The following is a 22,635-nucleotide window of genomic DNA, read 5'->3' on the forward strand; positions in this document are numbered from 1 at the left end:
AGAGTGAAGTTTTTGTGCTGACTGGACAATCAAAACAACAGGTAGTCCCCTTGAGGTGAGGTCCCTGATGCATATCTGGGGCTGGACCGGAGCAATCAGATCAAGAACAAAATATAACATCATATTCCAGAAACAAACATAGAACAAAGGTAAAGCAAAGTTATCAAGCCCAGTAAAGGGTGCCCTCCCTTGACCTAAGAAGGATGAAATATCTGAATGGGATACAGGCTAAAATTCAACTGCCTGTTTCAGTGTGATAGCAGCTTCATGCGGAAAGTCAAACCTCATTTCTTTGACAGCGTCATGCAACTCTCATTCACAAAATAAAGTGTTACTTGCTAAATAGGCTTCAGCATTTATCCACACCTATCATAAAGCTGAAATGGTTCAAAACCCTGGTTCAAAGGTAGTAGAAATATTGTATCTACCATTGCAAAATTCTTCACTTTACAAAAAAGCCCTAAAGGTGACAGCAAGCTTACTAAATATGAAAAATCCACATGTACGTGATTTCACTATCTAAATTTAAATTGTATACATACATGTGCATATTTATGCAGTAAGTAGAGCTGGTTGAAATTGTTTTAGCAAAACTGGAACCGTATCAGCTTCAACAAAACTTTTCATCAGGAAGCTTTCTCAGAGAGGTTAAGGCACTGGCCTGGGATGTGGGAGACACAGGTCCAAGTTCCTCCTTTGCCACATGTGGAGTGCTCTGGGATGCAAACCTGTGTCCTGAAGAGCTATCTCAGGGAGGGTAAAGACTGATCTGTGCCAGTATCCTAATCACTGTGCTACAGAGAGTTTGTCTCTTTCTCCCATTTTGCAGGTGCTCATTTTTGTTCTGATGTGAAACAGATAGATAGATATAGACACATGTGAACTTACATACTAGATAATATATTATATATACTACATATTGTGTTGCATGTGCATACACACATACCACATCTAATGGCAACTTTTCCACCCCACTAGAAGATGATTAACTATTCTTGAACATTCCCTGGGAAAGTAATTAATCCTTTGGTAGGAAAGATAGAAAACAGAGCTAAGCTACTCAAGAGCAGTGTTATGTGAGCCACATCCAGTAACACCTGTATGGCCCTGAGGATGTCACATGGGCCACAGCTGTGTACTGATTGGGCCCCACTGCTCTAGAGTATATGGTCTTGGGAGAGGTGTTCTTTCTTAGAGATCAATAAAACATTACAATATTTCACTTGTGGTAAAGTGGATTTAATAATTTCTCTTCCTAATCTCTGTCAAAACAATTTGTGTGTGTGTCTTCACGTATTTTATAGCAGAGAGCTAATAGACCGATAGCAGAATTTAAAAATAGTGCTTCTCCAAAGGGTATTCAAGTAGTCTTCAAACAGAATTTATTTTAGAAGTAGATAAACAAGACACAAAAAGGAACAGTGCCTGTAATCCAGTTTGAAAGCAAAAAAATATATTTAAAAAAATCTTTGTTAAAAAAATATTTTACAAATAATACTTAAGACCAGGATGTACCATAAATATATGCAGCATGATAACAGAAAACATTGAAATGCATAAGAAAATGAGCCTGCATTACAGTATATGTTAAAAAATTATTTTATATCACATACCATCTTAGTTTTTGACAGTACCCTATTATACATTAGCAGTCCTCTGCTTAATGAAATTCAGAAGGACTATGACAAATTCCCCCCAAGACTAATAACTTCTTTGTTACGACAGAGTACTTACACGTAGCTTTCACACATGCATTTTACATGCCATGTGTGATCTCTAATATTAGCTTTCCCTTATTTGCACTGATGTTGTAGCTGTATTGGTCCCAGGATATTAGAAAGACAAGGTGGGTGAGATAATGTCTTTTATTGGACCAACTTCTGTTGGTGAAAAAGTCAAGCTTTTGTGCTTACACAGAGCTCTTCAGAAGACGATGACAACCTGAAAAAGACGAAGAGCTGTATAATCTCCAAAGCTTTTCTCTTTCCCCAACAGAAGTTGCTCCAATAAAAGATATTACCTCTCCCTCCTTTTCCTTATTGTTCTTCGCTTGAAATCAGGGTAAACAACAAGAAGTCTGAGATTATGAATGGCACTAAACTTTGGTAGACATGTATTCACATACAACCCAGGCATCGACAACACGTCAGAGGAAGCAGAAGAACAATATCTGAGGGCCATCTTTGGCTATTTGTGTTGTAGGGCTAAACATCAGTAAAACTCGCCTCCGGCGTTATTGGTTTGCTGAACCAGCTGCAGTACTGAACTAGCACAAAGGATATTCTGGTATCCCTTCGAAACAGAAACACAACTCCCAGCAATGGCAACAGGAGTGGCATATGCACTGAACACAGAGATACATCTTCACCAGGTTTTCTTGAGATTATGGTAATTAATGATAAAATCTAAATTCTGAAGTTTCAGTATAGCCAAGCTTCAAACTAAGATAAATATGTGATGGCTATTGCAAAAGAAAATATGCTTAGTCTTCCATTAAAAAAGCAGCATTTGTATTATTTACTGTATTTGAACTTGTTCAAAACGTTTGTCTTCATTGACTAGGGGCTCTATTCAGCAGGAAGCAGCACTTCTATTGGTGAATGTAACACAGGAATCACACTGGTTTTGGCTCAGCAATCACATAAGCCCAGCTCTGATTCAGGACACAAATCCTCATTAAAAGTTTCAAAAAGTACTTATCCACAGAATTTTTTTCTCTGGATTTGCACTCCAATTACCTTTCCCCTCTCTAAGATCAGTGTAGAACTAAACTGACCTGTACATATTTAGAAAGTGGCCATCAATGAAGATGAGACCTTAGTGAGAACATACCATGAGTCCACTTACGGGGAAAGAGCTCTCAGAACAAGTCCTCTGCCAGTCTGCCAAGGAGTCTTTTTTTTAAAAAAAACCTAATATGTAGATGTAAGAAAACAAAAATTAAAATGCACAACTAGGAAGAACAGAAGGGACTGTCCCATTAAAAAAAAGTGATCAGGTATGGGACTTGAAAACAATTTTTAAAAAGTTTTGTTTTCCTAGTGCATTAGCTACATCATCTGTTTTTTGTGGAAAAACTGATTGATGGATTTGGCCCTCCTAAATCACCTGAGGAATGAAGTAGGGCATAAAGAGAGATTTAGTCACAAAACCTAAGTGATTTCAATGGGAGTTAAGAGGATCTGGGCTTTACCTCCTAACCTAACTTTTCTACCTACAGAGGAGTTACTGGCTTGGAAAAAAACAACAGCCTGCTGAACCTTCTCCAAATCTCTAAATCTAGCCTTTTAAAAGTTATAAAATCATGTTTTCCCTCCCATTTACACTTTATAACTGGAACCACAACCACCAAAATACCAGGAAAAAAGTAGCTCTTGAAAATTTTCCAACCGGGAGCAAAAGTGGAAGTGCCAGGAATGTAATGAGAAAGCTTGTTCTCACACTGTTTCCAACTCATTATCTCCAAGACTCTAAGAAGTTAACTTTTGGATGCTTATCCTAATCAAACCTGAACATTTCACCTTTGAGTTTTACCTATGGATCACCTACAACAGAGGTGGGCAAACTTTTTGGCCTGAGGGCTACATCGGGGTTGTGAAACTGTATGGAGGGCCGGGAAGGGAAGGTTGTGTCTTCCCAAACACTCCCTATCCTCCCCCTCCCACTTCCTGCCCTCGACTGTCCCCCTCAGAACCAGCAACCCATCCAACCCCCCCTGCTCCTTGTGCCTTGACCGCCCCACCCCCTCCAGGGAACCCCACCCCAATTGCCCCCCAGGACTCCACCCCCCTATCTAACCCCCTGACTGCCCCGACCCCTATCCACACCCCCACCCCCTGACAGGCCCCCTGGGACTCCCACGCCTCTCCAACCCACCCCCCCATTCCTCGTCCCGTTCCTCGTCCCCTGACCACCACCCCCAGAACCTCCACCCCATCCAACCGCCCCCTGCTTTCTGACTGCCCCCTGGGATCCCCTGCCCCTAATCCAACTCCCCCACTCCCCACCCCCTTACCATGCCACTCAGAGCGGCAGGACTAGCAGCCTTGCTGCCCGCATGGCGCGTAGCTGCACGGGAGGGGAGACAGCAGGGGAGGGGCCGGGGGCTAGCCTCCCCAGCCGGGAGCTCAAGAGCCGCGCAGGACGGTCCCGCAGGCTGGATGCGGCCTGCGGGCCGTAGTTTGCCCTCTTCTGGTCTACAGCCTCAGTACCCACAGAAGTCATCCAAAAAAATATTCTGAAACCTGGCTGAGTTCCTGCACTAGTGGGTACGGAAGCCAGTTCTTCACACCACAGAACAGTTTGGATGTTTCCTTCTATTAATGACCGACAGTGTGTGCTATTTAGGCAAAAAGTAATTATAGAAAAAGGTGCTGATCACATTTGTTAGACCAAACTCTCTCACTGAGACTCAATATCATCCATAATAGTATATTAAACATAAAGACTTCCCTCCATTTCTACATTGTAAAATGCAGGCAACAAGCCAAAAGAACTGGCTAAATTGTGGTGCTGAAGGAAAACTCAATAAATACCATTACTGTTGAAACTTGGTGCTCATTTAACTTGCAGAATTAGTACTCTAAAGGGAATATGAATACGAATGATGAAACTGTCTTGTAAATAAATCTTCTTCCCAGGAAAAAGATTTCATTATAACAAATGAAATATTCTTCTATAACAGTCATATCTATGCTTATGCAATATAATATGCTAAATTACAATACATAATTCATTATTAATAAAATTTATTATATTTTACAGACCAGATAGCCAAATAACCATTTTTTAAAAAAAGAGCCAGATAGCAAATATGAAGGGAACGTCATTGTAGACACTCTGCAATCTAAGAACTGAGGCAATGGAAATATTTACATACAAGCCTGTTTTAAATACTTTTACATCAAACATACAGTAGCATATGAGAATTCCATTTGGTAGTCTAACTGATGAATCATTAAGAAATTTTTCCATTTAAAGAAAATTACACATACTGTATACAGCTGAGTTAAAAATCAAAGACTATACCCCATTTTATTCTAGTAAACTAATGTCATATGAGTCTTCATATAAGTGCAGAAAACAGGGTTCTTTATACTCCTTCTGCTTCCTAAGAAATTTTGTATTTTATATGAAACACTAATATTGTTAAATAATGCACACACCCTTTTAAGCATTATTGCCTAAAATGTGATGCAATAGATATACAGGAACCAGGAACCAAGTTGCAACTGAAGGCATTAGCAAATTTTGTTTCCTAAATCAGATGTGCTAAAGTAAAGCAATTTAACTTTAGAAAAATAAATGTTAATCAAAAATAGTTAAATAGCCCTAACCAACAACTACAAAAGCCAGCAATTTTTAACTTGTGCTAGCTAAATATGCAAAATTTTTAAGGTGTAATCAAATTTATGGTATTTTCTACTTTATCACTCTAAGAGCAAGCCTTTTTTTAAAAAAAAGTATTTGAAAAGATTAAGCATATGGCACCTGGTATACAGAAGTTATCAAGATTTCAGTAAGCATAAGGTAAAATAATGTTTAGTTAAAAAGTTAAGTGAACGCTCGCCAGTAATTTAAAAGGTGAATGCTTACTATAGTAGTTTTGTGAATAAGTAAGCAGGAAGTAGTTATTTTCTCACTATTCCTATTGAGCCTATAAAAATAAACAGCAATGATTTGATCATTTGTAGTTATGATCCATAGCAGCAATATCAGTATTAAAAATCTTGTGGAAATAACTATAAATAATAATTAATTCACAACATGGCTTATGGTGATATAAGTAAAGTGATAACATGTATATGATTTAAAAGAATGCAGGGAGTATAAAGAACTTTACATTCTCTTTCTTTTTTAATGTATGCATAAAATTTATTGCTCCCTTTTTCAATATTTATAGACATTAAAAACACAACTAATTTTTCAACACAAATAAATAAGGACAAAGATCCTGGAATAAGAATGTGTTTACAAGCAACATAAGAAAAACAATAGATTTATCTTATCATAACCATCATTCACACAGACTGATGGATCATATTACTTTTTTTTCTTTGCAAAACAACATTATAGATCACTATAGCACAACACACTAAAGTCTCTTTGTCTTTCTTTCTTTTTTAAAAAAATCTTGCCCTGGATACCTTTCAGTAGGGCAGCTTGAACAGTTCAGCGCCACTTCCAAACCCCTCTGGAGATCAGACGATAAAATTCTTCGGCAATCAGAGACAGGACAAAGGGCTTTCTCGTGCTATTTCCATGTTTCCATGTTTGCTGGCTTAACATCATTGTGTACACGTACGACTTCAGTACATAACATCAGATGCGATGACGTTCAGAGCTGGCAAACAGAGAAACAGCATGAGAAAAGCCCTTTCCTGCATCATTTCCTGCATCCCGTATACCACAAAAGTTTGCCTGTCAAATTTCAACTAGGTCAATACCTCTGTGTTCTGTGGGGTACTCGAAGTGTTGAAGTGTACTTCTACAACAATTTTTGATGAATTATAGATATATAGATATAGATATATAGATATATAAATATATATAAATAAAATGTATATACATATACATACACGTGCACACACGTTTGTATGTGTATACATACAAACACCAAATTTGAGAATAGAAGTAGGAGGAATGGTAGGCATACGAAGTAGTAGTACATTATCAGTCCTCCCATTAATTTATATAATCAGAGCAAAAATGGAGTCCCTAGCTACTTCTACTAAAATGTATCTAGAAGAAGAACACCACAACATGAACAAAAACATGTAATTGTGTTCGACAGGGTTTTAGCAGACACTTGACATGCTTCCAGGCCACAATTCACAAGAATGTAAAACTCTGCTGCAAAAAGTCACTTTGCTCCAATCCTGGCACCACCAGTCAGGTGTATCAGCATTAGCAAAAGTCGGGGAAGCGAATGGCTGATCAGATCAACTGTCCCAATGGGCAATAAAATGCTACCGGGAAACAAGCTCACCAAGAAAACACCAGCCAGTGGTCAGGACATTGCCATAGGCTGCCCATCACTATCAGTGACTGTCAAAAATTCTGCGAGAGAATAAAGGATGAAATAAATGGGAGAAATTATGGTAAAACATAAATCAGATCTCACTGATCATCAAAATCATATTATGAACTATGATTATGAAACAAATCAAAGTGATGTTATGAGCAGAAAAGTGTCACATGGCATGTTCTCAACAGCTATGCTTTCTGCATGTAGTGAGGGAGACGTGATAAAAAATTCTGACTAAAGTAAGGTTTTTGCTATCATTCAAAATTTTTAATTTTTTCGATAAAAACTGATTTTTTTCAGTTTCCTTGCTCCCTCCCTTTTTTTCAAATTCCCACAATCTCTTTTTATTTTTCTGCCTCTGGGGGGAAAAAAGAGGAAGGGAGAAAATGAAAAAAAAAAAAACTGAAAATTTTCTGTCCAATTTTCCATTCTGATTTTTAATTGAAAAACTGAAACATTTTCCCAAGAAATAAAAAAAGATTTTCTCAATTTCCCATGAACAAAAATTACTTATTTTGACCAGCCTCACTTCAGTAGAACTTCTCATGTTTATTAGTGAGAGGTTCAGAATGTGCTTTAAGCTTCAAGCGGAGAACATCTCAAGATCTCCTTAACTACTACTACATACGTGGTAGTACACTTCAGTTGGGCCAGGGTTACCAGTGATGATGTTCAAGCCAGAAAGGGAACAAAATAAGAATAATTAGAAATACCATAGTAAATACTTACAAATAAGCAAAACTTTTTGAAGGCAACATCCAACCACTGAGGTTCAGAAACAAACATTCCCCGGGGACAAATGACCCCATAATTGCCTGTGATAGGGTTTCCTGAACTTTCTCCTAAGTATCTGATACTGGTTACTGTCTTTGACAGGATACCTGGCTAAACAGACCACAGCATGGGATTGCAGAGCTATTAGTATGTGAGTGAGGGAGAGGATGGTGCTTTTACTTGTAAACTAAGCTAATGTGATTCTCAGAATAATTGAGAAATAAGTATGGAGCCCCACAATCTCATTTTCACAGTCACATTTAGAAACATAGCTACGCTGAGCCAATTCACCACTGATGTGAGTGCAAGTGCACTGAAGCCACCAACAGTGAGCATGGCACAAAGTCCAACAGAGGCAGTTTATTTACAAGGGGGCCTAGCTCCCATTGTATTTATTTCTGTTCAGTGGGAGTAGAATGTCTAACTCCCTTAGGCCTCTTTGAAGATCTCAGCTAGTGTCCCCAACTACCAAGTGTTAGTGAAAAACATCTCTGCCATTCCCATTGTCCTTCAGATCTGCGAGTGAACACACTGAGGAAAGCTGTCTGATTGACAGCCCTGGCAACTGACAGCTCTATAAATAGAACTGCTACACCGCTCGCAGTGGTAGTGCACATTTTCCCACACTGCTCAGCCAACATGGCTCAACCCTGACTTGAAGCCAGACAGGAGTTCAGGCTCCACGCCTGTTCAGTCCCTGATCTCCATGCGCCGGCTAGTAACAATGGGAGTGCCAGTTCTGGTGGAGGCACTTGTTTGTTTCTCTACGGTTGTGGACATTGGTCCAGTGGGAACTAGAAAGAAGCACTAAACTCATCTCACATACTGTAGGCCACTGCAGACCCACATGATATTTATGACTTTTGATCACTAAAAATGTGGATTAAATTTGTACCAGTCACTCTATGTATTAATCTGAATCTATGTAAACTCTATAAGTTTACTTGACTATTTCTGTTTAAAAACATTTGCTGGAAATCAAATAATCATTTTTTACAAAAATACACCTGACGTTATTGACCTGACTCTCCCACTGAGCTGCTCTCCTGCTCAGTTGTGCTTTCTTTTGCTTTCTGAGAGCAGATGAGGTAATATTTGTTCTAACTTCAACATCTCAGAGTAAGGAGTGATGTTAGAAAAAAATCACAGGACCCTAATACAATCACTTCATGTCCTTCAAGAAATGCCACCCACCTGCCTCAATGGGTGAGGGAACTTGATGGGACTGCCAGTGAAGGAGACAGTCCCAGAAGCAAGGGAGGGAGACACTCACTCATGGCCCTCCCCATGGGAGTCTCTGGCCAGCTGGTGGGAAGGGGTGTTGATTGGCCAGCATTCCCCAGCTCCCGGGATTTAACCTGGCATGGGGGCCATGTGGAGCCTCTTTTGGACCAGAACATCTACAGGAATGTGAAAAGGACAAGGAGAGGAAGGATAGTACAGGAAAAGATTGCTAAGTTTTAAAGAAGCCTTTTGGCATATTGTCGCTTTGGCCCCAATTTTCAGATATGGCATTCACTTTAGGGCACATGGTTCTACAGTTGTTAACGCTTCATATATGCATCTTGATGTCCGGATATCCATTTGAGGCACTTAAGTGCTGTTTTAAGCAAATGTTTAGCCACCTAACTTTGAAAATTGTGCTCTACACCAACACATAAATCATACACCAACTCATATTGCCTCTCTCTGCCTATGTTTATTCACTACCTATTGTGAGTATAGAATGAAAAATGCAGAGAGAGATGGGATACATGTGCAACCTTATCAGAGTATTTTATTAAAAGTCTTACCCTATTGCCACTAAGCTTAATGGCAAAAGTCCTATTGACTTTAAACCTGATCCTTCTGCTGTTGAGGTTTGCTCTATAGCGAACAAATATATCGCCACACCCCAAAACAACTGGCATAGCTGGCTAATAAAAAGTTGATAACTTGGAAGACACTCAATGTCACCTCTATTTTACGAGTCCCTAATTGTCCTACCCTGGAAAACACTGCATTATTACTAACAACTAGTCTCTTCACAGTCTATCACTTTGAAAAGCTTCTTTAGTACATTAATTTCTAATACTTCACAAAAGAACACTTGCTATTCTATAAGTTTCCATGTATTTGTGGCCACTCGGATTGATTAAATAATTACTGTGAAATGACTTTTTAAAAAATAATATGGATTATCTTTCTCCCTCTTCCCGCCACACACACACATAATAGGTATTATATAAGTATCATGCTTTTCCTTCTTCAGCCATTCTAAACCTCTCCAGTAACATCTTCATTCCCACCCCTTTTGGTGGTTCATGGCGTAATTGCCCTTTGGCTGCTCCTGGTCTCTCTGATTCCTTCAGCAGTAACAGCCCTGGGCTGGTTGTGGTATTTATTTCCTTTCCCTTTTGGCCACTCAAGTTGTCTCAGTTTTTAATGAAAAACCTTCAAACACTCTCTTCTGTATTTTTCCCTCTAAATATACATATATTCAGCACATCTCATCAGAACAAACACTATAAGGATTTTCCATCTTGTTATAGATCAGTTAGATCAGTGTTCTTCAATTCAAGGGCTGCGAGCCAGTGGCGGCTCCCATGGACCCTAAGTGCGGCTCCCTGTCCATCGCGCTTTCCAGCAGCAGTGGGGCTACAGCTAAGACAGGCTCCCTGCCTGCCCCGGCGCCACACCACTCCCGGAAGCAGCGCGCATGCCCCCACGGGCCTGGGGGAAGGGGGACAAGCAGAGGAGCAGAGGTCTCCGCATGCTGCTCCTGCCTGCAAGCACCGCCCCCGCAGCTCCCATTGGCCGGGAACAGGGAACTGTGGACAATGGGAGTTGCGGGGGCAGTGCCTTTAGAGAGGGGCAGCACGCAGAGCCACGTGCCCCCTGCCAGGGGCTGGAGGGGCGCATTGGCCCCTTTCAGATATGGCGTGGGGCCTGGGCCACCTGAAGTAAGTGCCATTCAATGGGCAGGTTCTGAATAGCTATTCCACCACCCAACCTGCAGCCTCCCAGAGCCAGGCCCCAATAGCCCCTCCTGCACCCCAAGCCCCTGCCCTGAGCCCCCTTCCAGAGCCTGCACTCCATACCCCCTCCTGCACCCCATACCCCCTCCTGGAGCCAGCACCCTATACCCCCTCCTGCACCCGAACACTCCGCCCCAGCCTGGAGTCCCCTCCTGCACCCAAACTCCATCCCAGAAATTGCACCCCTCACCCCCTCCTGCACCCCAAGCCCCTGCCCCAGCCCTGAGCCCCCTCCCAGAGCCAGCCCCCCATCCCCCTCCTGCACTCCAAGCAATATTACCAATAATGGCAATATTGCCATATCAACCAACAAAGAACTTGGAGTGTTCAACCGTCTGTGTCGGGTATGTGTTCAATGTGAGAAGCACATCAGCCTGACACAGACGGTTGAAGTTTTTTGCCAAAGTGGCCCCCACTTCAAAAATAGTGACGAGTACTGAGTTAGACCAATCCAAGCAGAAACAAGGAGCATTTTTTAGCTTTGCAAAACCCAAACCAGGCTTTATTTGCACAGGTGGACCAGCAGCCAAATTTTAACACTTTGGTGGGTCCATATACATGTTTATTTGATAGTTCAATTCTGTTTCAAATGGAGATGGTCCAACCAAAAGTGGGTTTTGTTTCATAATAACGGAGTGAGATCTTGGTTTTGCAGAAACAAAACCAGAGATAATTCTGATTAGAGACCCATTTATCCCAGCAACTTCTGAAATTTGGGGAGGGAAAACTGAGTAAATAATTTTGTTCCTTTTCTAGTCATGCTTCAGAGAGCTTTTTGTTTTTAAACTGATGCATTGCAATAACTGCTAGTGCTGGGCTAAAGCACATTTTTTCACAATTTGGAAACATTTATTCTTTATTTTTAAACACTGGAGTATTTGAGTTTTTAATGTAACTTATTCTCCATCAGGACTCAGCTCTGCCTAAAGCTTTCTGCAAAGTCAGTGAATGCATGAAGCAACAGTTGCATTATTCTCAAACATGCCATTAATCTCTGAGGTTGGAAAAAGGGTGAATAGCATGACAACTGAAGTACTGTGGTGCTATAATAAGCTTTTTTTAAAGGTTTTTTTTAAGGTGTTTTGTTGTTTTTTTTTTAGTCTCTCCACTGGCTAATAGAACTAACTGAAAACTTCAAATTATACTGTCTTGAGTCACTCACTTGTATCCAATTTCACATTCTTAAATGGAAATGAGGACATTCCATATATAAGAGAGAGAGTCTTTCATTATTAGGATCAAATTTGACTGTTTAAAACTATCTATTAGAACTGCAGACCAACAGTTAATTTTGTTCTCTTTACTTTTCTTAAAAATATTATTCCCTTTATGTAATAAAATCCAACACAAAGGCCAGTCAACTCCTTTCTTGTTTCAATACTTATATAGGTTCATTAGCAAAATTATTCATATTTTGCTTAAGTAATGAGAGTATTAATTTCAACGTTTAAAGGAAATGCTGTTTGCAAGTGAATGTAAAAGACATTGTACGATGTGTTGTTAAAGTTTCCCCAGCTCTGTGTTCATTGCCAGGACACAAACAAAATTAAGTCTAAAGGAGGAGGACAACAGATTTAAACAAAATCTATACCATAATCCCACCTTGTGCTAATGTCTCATAATACTCATATTCACAAAATCGCCTTGAAATAATTTCAGGGGTGAGGAATACTCCAGGGGCAATGTACTTTTCTGCCCCATCAGGGGGAAAGGAGTGCTCTGACATCAGTCCACATGGGCTAGAAGCACAGTGAAAGAGAGTACCCACATTTTTCCGCCCCCATCCCTGCCAAAGGAATTGCCTTCCATTCTTTTCTAACAGCCCTCTCTGGCAGATGGTTGGATGGTTCCAGAGGTTGCCACAGGCCTAGCTGTCTCTGCTGGGGAGAAGATGACAGAATGCAAGGCCCTTGAACAGGTAACGGCGGATTCTTTCGGCTCACAGGGCCTGAGCCAAAGCATCCTGAATTTAATAGAAAAACTCCCACTGATTTCAGTGGGCTCTAGATCAGGCTCCAACAGGTGCTGAGAAAACAACCTTCAAGTTCCAGAGTAAAATCAACACATGTGTACACACACACACACACACACACACACAGAGTTCTTCTATTGCCTAATTTAAATTCAAAATTAATTCACTCAAATAACTTTAACAGAAGACATTCAAATCTTTAACAAGATATTAACCCCCCACCATTGTCTCTGCTGTCTTAGAAATATGAAGAAATCCTTTTCTATTCCATTTTCTGTTAATGTCTCTCAGTAAAAGATAATGCTTTGTACAGAACAGGGATTTTGTCTACCTCACAGACAGGTGTTAAAAATAAAAAGAAAGAAAAAGAAAAAGCAGCAGCAATCTTTGTATGCAGTAGATATGCAGTTTGAATGAGGACATTTCTTCAGGCCCCCTTTATTATCACCGTATCATTAACAAAACTGCCTACAGAAAAGTAAGTCGAACCTACGGACCTGATCCTCAGCTACGATAAATTGTCAAAGCACCACTAAAGCCTACACAGATGTACCCTAGCTGAGGATCTGTCCCTATATAGAAATAATTGAAGTGAATCCCATCTTATCATCACAAATATTTTATTAACTTCTTTTACTGCACAGATACCTCATGACTAACTCAAATAAAAGCATGAGACTTTTCTTTGTACTGAGGATAGGCTACTGATGGAGGAGAAACTCAGATAAATAACAAACCCTTATCACAAATGCATTAATACAGCTTTCCAGAATCTGGATTCAATTCTGATGTGGTTCCCATTGCTTTAATAAGCCTTTCATTGGTGTCTTAAAAAGCAATAGGGTGTTTAATTATCATTATATTTTTGCCCTCCTTGTTAATCTGAGGGCTTTTTAATTCACTCTTATGACTGCTGCTCTGAACTGTACCTCAGCTACTGTCTCTATGATCTGTACTTGGCCATGAAAGTGACAAAGTGAGGGCAATACTTGCAATGCTTCTAAATTTTCCCACTGGCTTCATTACTGCTTTATATTGTTGATTATGTCAGTCAGCCAGCTTTGAGTAGCCCGCATGGTAGGCTATGTTTCTAGTCTGAAAATGGCACTCAATCTCTCAGTAAAAAAAAAATCTTGCTGGCTTTTGAGAGACCTTGAGGTACAGCTCTGTCCAAATGAAGGCTCCAATTCCAGACTCCATTAGCATTAAGAACCACTTATCAGATGCTGCAAAGCTTTATTGCTTTCCACCTGGCCTAGATAACTTAGATTCCTGAGTATACAATACTAGCGAGGATAGTGCTACAACCCTTCTTTGTTTTACAGAGCTGCACAGCTAAATACTATGTAAATGCAGGAAGTACCATACTGCCATCTACAGACAGGAATATCCCCTAATAATCATTCAGTACTAAATTTTCCCACAGCCAAGAGTCACTTTATTCTAATTTTCTCCTTTTAACATTGATGAATCACAAACTGTTTACACTTCAATGTCTCAGCCAAGCATGAACTTTCAGGCTTTTAATTTTTATAGACAAAGTTATTCTGCAGAGCTTAGGGGTACAGACAGAGAAAGAGAGAGTGAGCAGCTAGAAACTTTGTATTACCTGTCTGGTGTGGATGGGGCCTGGGGTCTTGAAGCCACCTTGACAGCTGCATTCAGAGACACTATAAGGGTCCGAGCTGCCTGAGGAGCACTTGGAGAGCGAGTCACAACCCACCACAAAGGTGTTATCCAGAGGCAGTTCCTGAATGACATGGTGCTTCTTAGGGGGCACAGGAGTCTCGGGTTTAATTTGAAAGGTGGGCTGTGGAGAGGCAGACTTGTAATGCTTTGCTAAATCTGGGCTGTCAGGCTTAAATGTGGTTGGTGTAGTGGCCCAGTTATATTTTCCCATAGTCTGTTCTTCTAGCTCTACGGGAATGTCTAAAGTGCCATTTATATGCTCATGGGCAGGATCGTCGGGCTTAGATTCTTCAATTGTCACAAAGTTGAGAAGGAGGCTTTTAGGAGAGCGCTTCTTTTTCTTCTTCTTCTTCTTGATCTGTCGGTTCTCCTGGTTCGGGGAGACCCATTCCCCACTCTGCTTGCTTTTTTGGACAACCTTGTGCCGGGGTGTCTGGCGGCATCGTACCAAAGCAGTGACAAAAATGACCAGGATGACTGTCATGGTGCCTGCAATTATAGCAATGATGATTTTGACATAGTCATTGGTCTGTGGGGTTATCTCACCATCCCCAACATTCTGTCCCACTGGTGTTTCCATATTTCTGCGCACCATCTCCTGCACGTATGAGCCATTGGTGATGGTTTCATTCACAAATAAATGCACCAGTGCTATGGTATAAAGAGACTCTGGCTGTCCTAAATCATTGACTTTTATCACCAGCCTATGTAAGCCATGATCTGCTGTGATTACCTTCTCTTTCAAAGTAATGTTGCCTGTTAACTGATCGATTGTAAACAAACCTCTCGAGTTCCCACCTATAATGCTGTAGCGGAGCTCTGCATTCATCCCTGTATCATTGTCAACTGCAAAGACTTTAGTCACCACGGACCCTGGATTAGTGGCTGTGGGAATCAAGTCATAGGAGTAGTTAGATGAAGGGATGACGAAAACCGGCCTGTTGTCATTCACGTCAACTACATTTATGGTCACTTTGGCAGTGGAAGAGCGTTGCACTCTTCCTCCATCAACAGCCTTCACCTGGAAAGTGTAAGAACCTTGTTGCTCTCTATCAAATGTAATATTGGGTCTTATTACACCAGTAAGTGGATCGATAATGAAATTCTCTCTGCCATTTAATATAGAGAGAGTAACTGCAGCATTCTCTCCAGAGTCAGCATCAGTAACTGTGATGAGCCCCACTGTGCCATACATGGGCAGGTTTTCTGGCACATAGAAATTGTATTCATTGTGGGTAAAAGCAGGGCTGTTATCATTCTGGTCCAGAACTGATAGTGTCACAGTAGCATTGGTCTGCAATGGTGGCATCCCATTATCCCTAGCCAGTACAGTGAAGGAGTACCTGTCCTGCTTTTCCCTGTCCAGCTTTCTTACTGCTGTCAGAACTCCTGTGCGACGATCCAGGTTGAAAATGGGGGGTGCATCTGAACCCAGCATATAGCTGATCTCAGCATTGCGTCCACTGTCTGCATCTGTGGCACTGATCTTGGTCAGCTGGGTACCAGGAGCATTGTTCTCAGGAATGGAAAGTCCTATGACAGGCTGTGTGAATACTGGGGCATTGTCATTCTCATCTTTGATTTTGATCAGCAGCATTGCTGACTGATTTAAGGGAGGTTTCCCTGAATCAGAGGCCACTATTTTAATGGCATATTCTCGTGTAGCCTCATAGTCTAGAAATGTGGCAGTCTCCAATAGAAACTGGTTATCAAACACTGGCTTTAACCTAAAAGGGACATCATGGTCTGTGAAGCAGGTAACTTTTCCATTCAGATCAGCATCCTTGTCCATTACTGTAATCAGGGCAATTTTTGTATTGAGAGGTGCTTTCTCAGACAGGAGCACAGTCCCATTCACTGGATTGATGATGTATCTTGTGTCTATGGATGGAACATTATCGTTAATATCTGTGATATTTACCGTCACTGTTGCTCTTGATGGAGTTGAGCTGCCATCACTTGCCAAAACAGTTAACTTGTGTACGGGTGACTCCTCCCTGTCCAGTGGTTCCTTAATTGTGATGAGGCCAGTAGTGTTATCTAAGGCAAAGAGCCTTTTGGCCAGACTGGAGATCTGATTGCTGAAAAAGAAGTGGATCTGTGCATTTGAGCCCAGATCGGCGTCAGTGGCATGGAGCTGAGAAACTGAGGTGCCCACTGGAGCATTTTCTGGAATGCTAACTTCAATGTCATTTTCCTTAAAGACTGGGCGATTGTCATTCACATCAGTAACTGTTACTTGTAGGATGGCTGTACTGGATCTGGGAGGTGTTCCACCATCTTCAACTTTAATCTTCATCACATATGTGTCTTTCTGCTCCCTGTCCAGGATCTGCTGGACAATCAACTGTGGCCACTTATCTCCCTCAGGTGTTTCAATTATATCAAGTCCAAATACATTTTGACCCTAGAAGACACAGAAGGAAGAACATTTTTTATTATGAAAATATATTAAATAGATACACACATCTTTACTGTACACAGGGATCCCATGAAAATACCTTTATAGGTGTATTTATACTTTTACTGCTAGATTAAGCCTTTAGCCTTTGCCTTAAGTACAGGGCTGTGTGTACCTGTGCCTCCCTAGTAGCAGGCCTGAGCAGGAATGGTGTTTCAGAGCATCAAGGTTTCTTTTACAGCTCCAGCTCAAATTACAGCAACTACTGAAAACATATGGCTCACTTCCTATTTTACACCTAGCTGGGGGGTGGGGGAGAAGGGGAGAAGATGTCAAGGCTCGACTTACATCAGACCCCATGCTCACAGAGGGGCAGTATCCACAGGGCTAGGGCTGTGCCCCACAACAAGGCTGGACCCAAGATTTGGGGAGGGCAAGCAAAAGCACGGGGGACTTAATCCCCAGTTCAGCAAAGCAAGACAAGCGTACAACCGGTAGCATTTAGAGAAAAGAAAAACTACACCATATTGAAAAGGGGATTACCACATCATTTAAGATTCAAGTGGCACAGTCACAACTGAGACATGTTAGGTTATTAGAAATACATGAAAATCAGGAAGAATTATTCCCCTTTTCATCACTATGTATTTCATATTTGCAGTGAAAAATACATTCCAAGTGTGAAAATAAGATGATTTTCTTATGAATAATATCATAGGACTATTGCATTTACACTCTGAGTAATAAGATCCTGTAATAGGGTGTGTTGAACACTTTATGCCCTTCTTACAGCAAGTAATGCATTTATATGTGCAGACACTGTAAAAACACAGCTTTTCCTCAAACTATGGGATGGACAGAGTGGTCTGAAAGTAATGTGCTGTCCTACAGGTGGGAGACTGGAGTCTGGTTCCCACTGCTGGTATCTCTCTGAGCCAGCAGATGCTGGAAATCTTGCAAAGGGAGCATATACATCCCCTAAGGAGAAGGAAGTGATTAGCAATGATCAATAGCAATCTGTCTGACTGATGAAGAATAGTGTTGACAGATTCCAAAGGGAATCCTGACAGCCTTATCTCCCCAGAAGGATTGGGCCCATAATGCAGGCATTGAAGATGGGAGTGTAACATGGGTGAAAACGGGGGCTCAGTGAAGCTCAGATAGGATAGGGGGAAGAGAACAGTTAGGATTTTACGTATTTATTTGTTTTTAAGAACATTAAACTCTCGTTATGCCTGTCATGTTTATAGTCAGAAACTGTGCTGCTGACCTAGCCCTTGCTATACTCATGATGGGACTGCTTCTGCCACCCTTACTCACACTGAGTAGTAACTTACTGCATGAGTATCTCCATTGGCTTTAATGGGTCTACTCACTTAGCAAGCAGCTACTAAGCATGAGTAAGGGTGGCAAAATTGGACCTTCTATAGTTTTAGTTATTCATTTTAATTTATACACAAATTGCTAAAAGAGCATCTCTCATGGCTCTCGATTCCGCCAATAAAATTTATAAAGACAACTGTTTGTTTAATTTACAACTAACTTTAACCAGATGTAAAAATGAAACATCAGCTCTTCCCACCTACATCCTCATGACACTCCCAACCCATCACCAAAGGTTAGGGGGATGAGATAGACTTTGCAGTGCACACTACAAATCATGCAATTTAGGGTATTTAACACTCTGCGTGGGAGACGGGTTTCCAGTGTGGAGGATTCCACATTTGGAATGGTTAGTAAGAAGCAAGACTACATTGTACCCTGCTACCCACAATTAAATCAGTACCTATATGGGCCTAATGCTGCCTTTGTGCATCTTCCATTGTCATAAATAGTACCAGGGCTGTTGCAGATGAGGGCAGAATTTGATTCTATCCATTGCAGCAATAATTTCTTTTGTGGAAAAGCTGCAACATCTCCATTTCAAATAAAATAACCCAACTCTCTACCCCTGGCACAGTGTCTGTCACCCCAATAAGTAAAGACCCATGGCGATGTATAAGAGAAACATGGATTGGAAAACAGATCTTTAAAGTTATGAAAACAAATGTAGATCTTGCTTTTTCACTGGAAGATGAGTGAAGAAACCAACCTTGCTAAGTGTGTCCGAATCAGGTTCCATATGCTATGAACCAAAGGGGTTAATTTCTAAAGCAGCGACCCCATGACAGACCTTCTCTTTATTAAAGACAAGTGAATCTTCTCCCTCAATGATAGGATTATCATGAGTAGATTACTGCAGGCAACCTTGCTAGCAGTTGTTTAATTTGGACTAAGGCTCTTATTTGTTGCAAAAATGCTGAATTAAATAAACTGCTCTTTCAACACTGATTTCCAGAAAAACCTAGCAAGAGTGGGGAAAAAAAAGTCAGCTTTCCTTCAGTTCTTTATTTGCACACAAACTGACAGATGTGCATTGATTATTCTGTCATTAGCTCCTGCAACTACAACAAACACTATATACATACTTTTAATTCATGAAAATGCATACCCAATTTAGCTTTTCTTTAACTATCACATATGACAAGAGACACATTTTTCATTATAGCATATGATTTTGGCTTAAACATATAACTTCAGTTCCCTGTCACTAGCAGTAAATTGCTGAGGAAACAGCAAAAAATCCAACACAAATTAGAATCTTTACTGAAAATATCAACATTTTAACAAAATGTTTAATGCAAAATTGCTACCATATAGAATACCATACCATATATGCTACCATATAGTAATAGGGATTAAGTAAATACAGAGTTCTATAGAAATTATTCTAAAAAAAATACCAAATATAATAGAGAACTAGCTCTTCTATGCAATTTTTAAACTGATCTACAGCAATACATAGAAAATTACATTCCTGTTATATTAGAGTATGTCTACACAGCTGCCGGGAGCGAATCTCTCAGCCCTGGTTGCCAGACTTCTGATAGCAGGTCTCATGCTGGTGCGCTGAAAATAACAATGTGGAAGTTCGAGCTTCAGAACTTCAGAGCCTGAGCCCGAACATAAAAGCAAGATCTACACAGCTATTTTTAGTGCACTGGCACAGTCCCTGCCACCACATCTGTTGGCCCCAGCAGCTGTGTAGCCATACCCTCATAGGTTAATTTTAAAATGGTAAAGAGAAGTTATTCACCTTTAAACTCCACAGGATCAGATCTTTCCATATGGAGTGCAGACTCTTAGGCCTGATCGACATTACAAGTTTATGTCGAATTTAGCAGCGTTAAATTGAATTAACTCTGCACCCGTCGACACAACAAAGCCATTTTTTTCGACATAAAAAGAGCTCTTAAAATTGATTTCTGTACCCCTCCCTGACGAGGGGATTACCACTGAAATCGACATCGCCATTTTGAATTAGGGTTAGTGTGGACGCAATTCGACGGTATTGACCTCCGGGAGCTATCCCACAGTGCACCATTGTGACTGCTCTGGACAGCACTCTGAACTCGGATGCACTGGCCAGGTGCACTGGAAAAGCCCCGGGAAGTTTTGAATCTCATTTCCTGTTTGGCCAGGCGAGCTCATCAGCAAGGTGACCAGGCAGAACTCATCAGCACAGGTAACCATGCAGTCCCAGAATCAAAAAAGAGCTCCAGCATGGACTGAACGGGAGGTACTAGATCTGATCGCTGTATGGGGAGACGAATCTGTGCTATCAGAACTACATTCCAAAAGATGAAATGCCAAAACATTTCAAAAAATCTCCGAGGCCATGATGGACAGAGGCTACAGCAGGGACACAACACAGTGCTGTGTGAAACTTAAGGAGCTCAGACAAGCGTACCAGAAAACCAAAGAATCAAATGGACGCTCCAGGACAGAGACCCAGACATACCACTTCTACGCTGAGCTGCATGCAATTTGGGGAGGGGGGGCATCACCACTACCCCACCCCTGTCCGTGGACTCCGATGATGGGGTACTCTCTGCCATGCCTGAGGATTTTGCAGATGGGGAAGATGAGGAGGAGGACGAGCTTGAGGCGAGCACACAGCACACCGTTGTCCCCGACAGTCAGGATCTTTTTATCACCCTGACTGAAATACTCTCCCAACCCAACCACGCCGGAGAAGGGACCTCTGGTGAGTGTACTTTTTTAGATATAATACATGTTATAAAAGCAAGCATTTTTAATGATTAATTTGCCCTGAAGACTTGGGATGCATTTGTGGCCAATACAGCTACTGGAAAAGTCTGTTAACGTGTCTGGGGATGGAGCGGAAATCCTCCAGGGACATCTCCATGAAGCTCTCCTGGTACTCTAAAAGCCTTTGTAGAAGGTTTCTGGGGAGAGCAGCCTTATTCCGTCCTCCATGGTAGGACACTTTACCATGTCATGCAAGTAGCAAGTAATCTGGTATCATTGCATGACAAAGCCTGGCAGCGTATGGTCCCAGTGTTTGCTGGCACTCAAGCAACATCCATTCTTTATCTCTCTGTGTTATCCTCAGGAGAGTGATATCGTTCATGGTAACCTGGTTGAAATATGGGAATTTAATTAAAGGGACATTCAGAGGTAGCCGTTCCTACTGGGCTGTTTGCCTGTGGCTGAAAAGAAATCCTCCCCGCAGTTAGCCAAGCGGTGGGGGGGGGGAGCATTGGCGCTGAGCTGTTCGCATTTGGCTAGCAGGAATCTTCCCTGATACTAGCCACACGGTGGGGGGAGGGGTAAAGCGATCAACCCAGATAATTGGATGTGGGGGGGTTAGTTTGGTTTCTGCTGCTGCACGTTAACAGGAAAACCGAAGCACTAAATGGTCAACTCAACGGGCTTTGCTTGGTATGGGAAAGGAGGGCGCTGCTGTTATGAAGGTTGCAGAAGCCGAAAGACTATGGCTTACCATGGCCGCCTGCAAGCCAAATTTTGTTGCCTGGCACTGCGTGTGTGATCTCTAACACCAAAGCCGTAGGCACTCAATATAAGATGCAAAATGCGACCTCGTACCAAAATCACATCTCTTATGTAATGTGAATAGTGTTGTTCACTGTGAAAGAGTCTGTAAAATATATCTTTTTAAATACTTTTTTTCCCTCCCGCAGCTGCAAATGTTTCAAGCCTCCCTTCTCCATCCCAAAGGCTATCTCAGATAAGGCGGTGAAAAAAATGCATGCGCTATGAAATGTTCTCTGAGCTCATGCAGTTGTCCGGCACTGACAGAGCTCAGCAGAATGTGTGGAGCAACCCAGTACAGGAAAGCAGCCAATGAACATGAGGACAGGAGGGATGATCAAGATGAGAGGTGGCGGCAGGAAGATCAGAGGAGGCAGGATGCAACGCTGGGGCTAATGGGGGAGCAAACGGACATGCTCCGGCATCTGGTGGAGGTTCAGGAATGGCAGCAGGATCACAGACTGCTGCTGCAGCCCCGGTTTAACTGCCCTCCCTCCTCCCCAAGTTCCATAGCCTCCTCACCCAGATGCCCAAGAACGCGGTGGGGGGGAAGGCTCGGGCACCCAACCACTCCACCCCAGTGGACAGCCCAAGCAACAGAAGGCTGTCATTCAACAAGTTTTGAAGTGGCCTTTTCCTTCTCTCCTACCTTCCTCCCACACCCCACCCGAGCTACCTTGTGAGTTATCTCCCTATTTTTATAATTAATTAATAAAGAATAGATGTTTTTTAAATGATAGTGACTTTATTTCCTTTGCAAGCAAGCTGTGATCAAAAGGGGGAGGGCGGGTAGCTTTCAGGGAATTTAGAGGCAACCAAGGAGGTGAGTTTTCATCAAGGAGAAACAAACAGAAGTGTC

The 22,635-nt window shown here is 41.6% G+C and overlaps 1 protein-coding gene across 9 annotated transcripts in view; it reads right to left on the reverse strand.

Moving 5' to 3' along the window:
- PCDH11X (protocadherin 11 X-linked) overlaps positions 1 to 22,635 on the reverse strand; it is a 1,012,591-nt gene that overhangs the window by 834,609 nt on the left and 155,347 nt on the right. For 7 of the 9 annotated variants that reach the window (XM_073360863.1, XM_073360865.1, XM_073360861.1 and 4 more), the window contains one exon: positions 14,400 to 16,886. In XM_073360863.1, coding sequence (XP_073216964.1) covers positions 14,400 to 16,886 — 2,487 coding nt within the window. Of the gene's footprint in view, positions 1 to 5,870; positions 6,344 to 6,988; positions 7,060 to 14,399; positions 16,887 to 22,635 lie in introns of those variants that run through there. The other 2 variants (XR_012160926.1, XM_073360868.1) reach the window with 2 other exon arrangements.

This window comes from Lepidochelys kempii, chromosome 9 (genome assembly GCF_965140265.1).
Source record: "Lepidochelys kempii isolate rLepKem1 chromosome 9, rLepKem1.hap2, whole genome shotgun sequence".
NCBI lineage: Eukaryota > Metazoa > Chordata > Testudines > Cheloniidae > Lepidochelys > Lepidochelys kempii.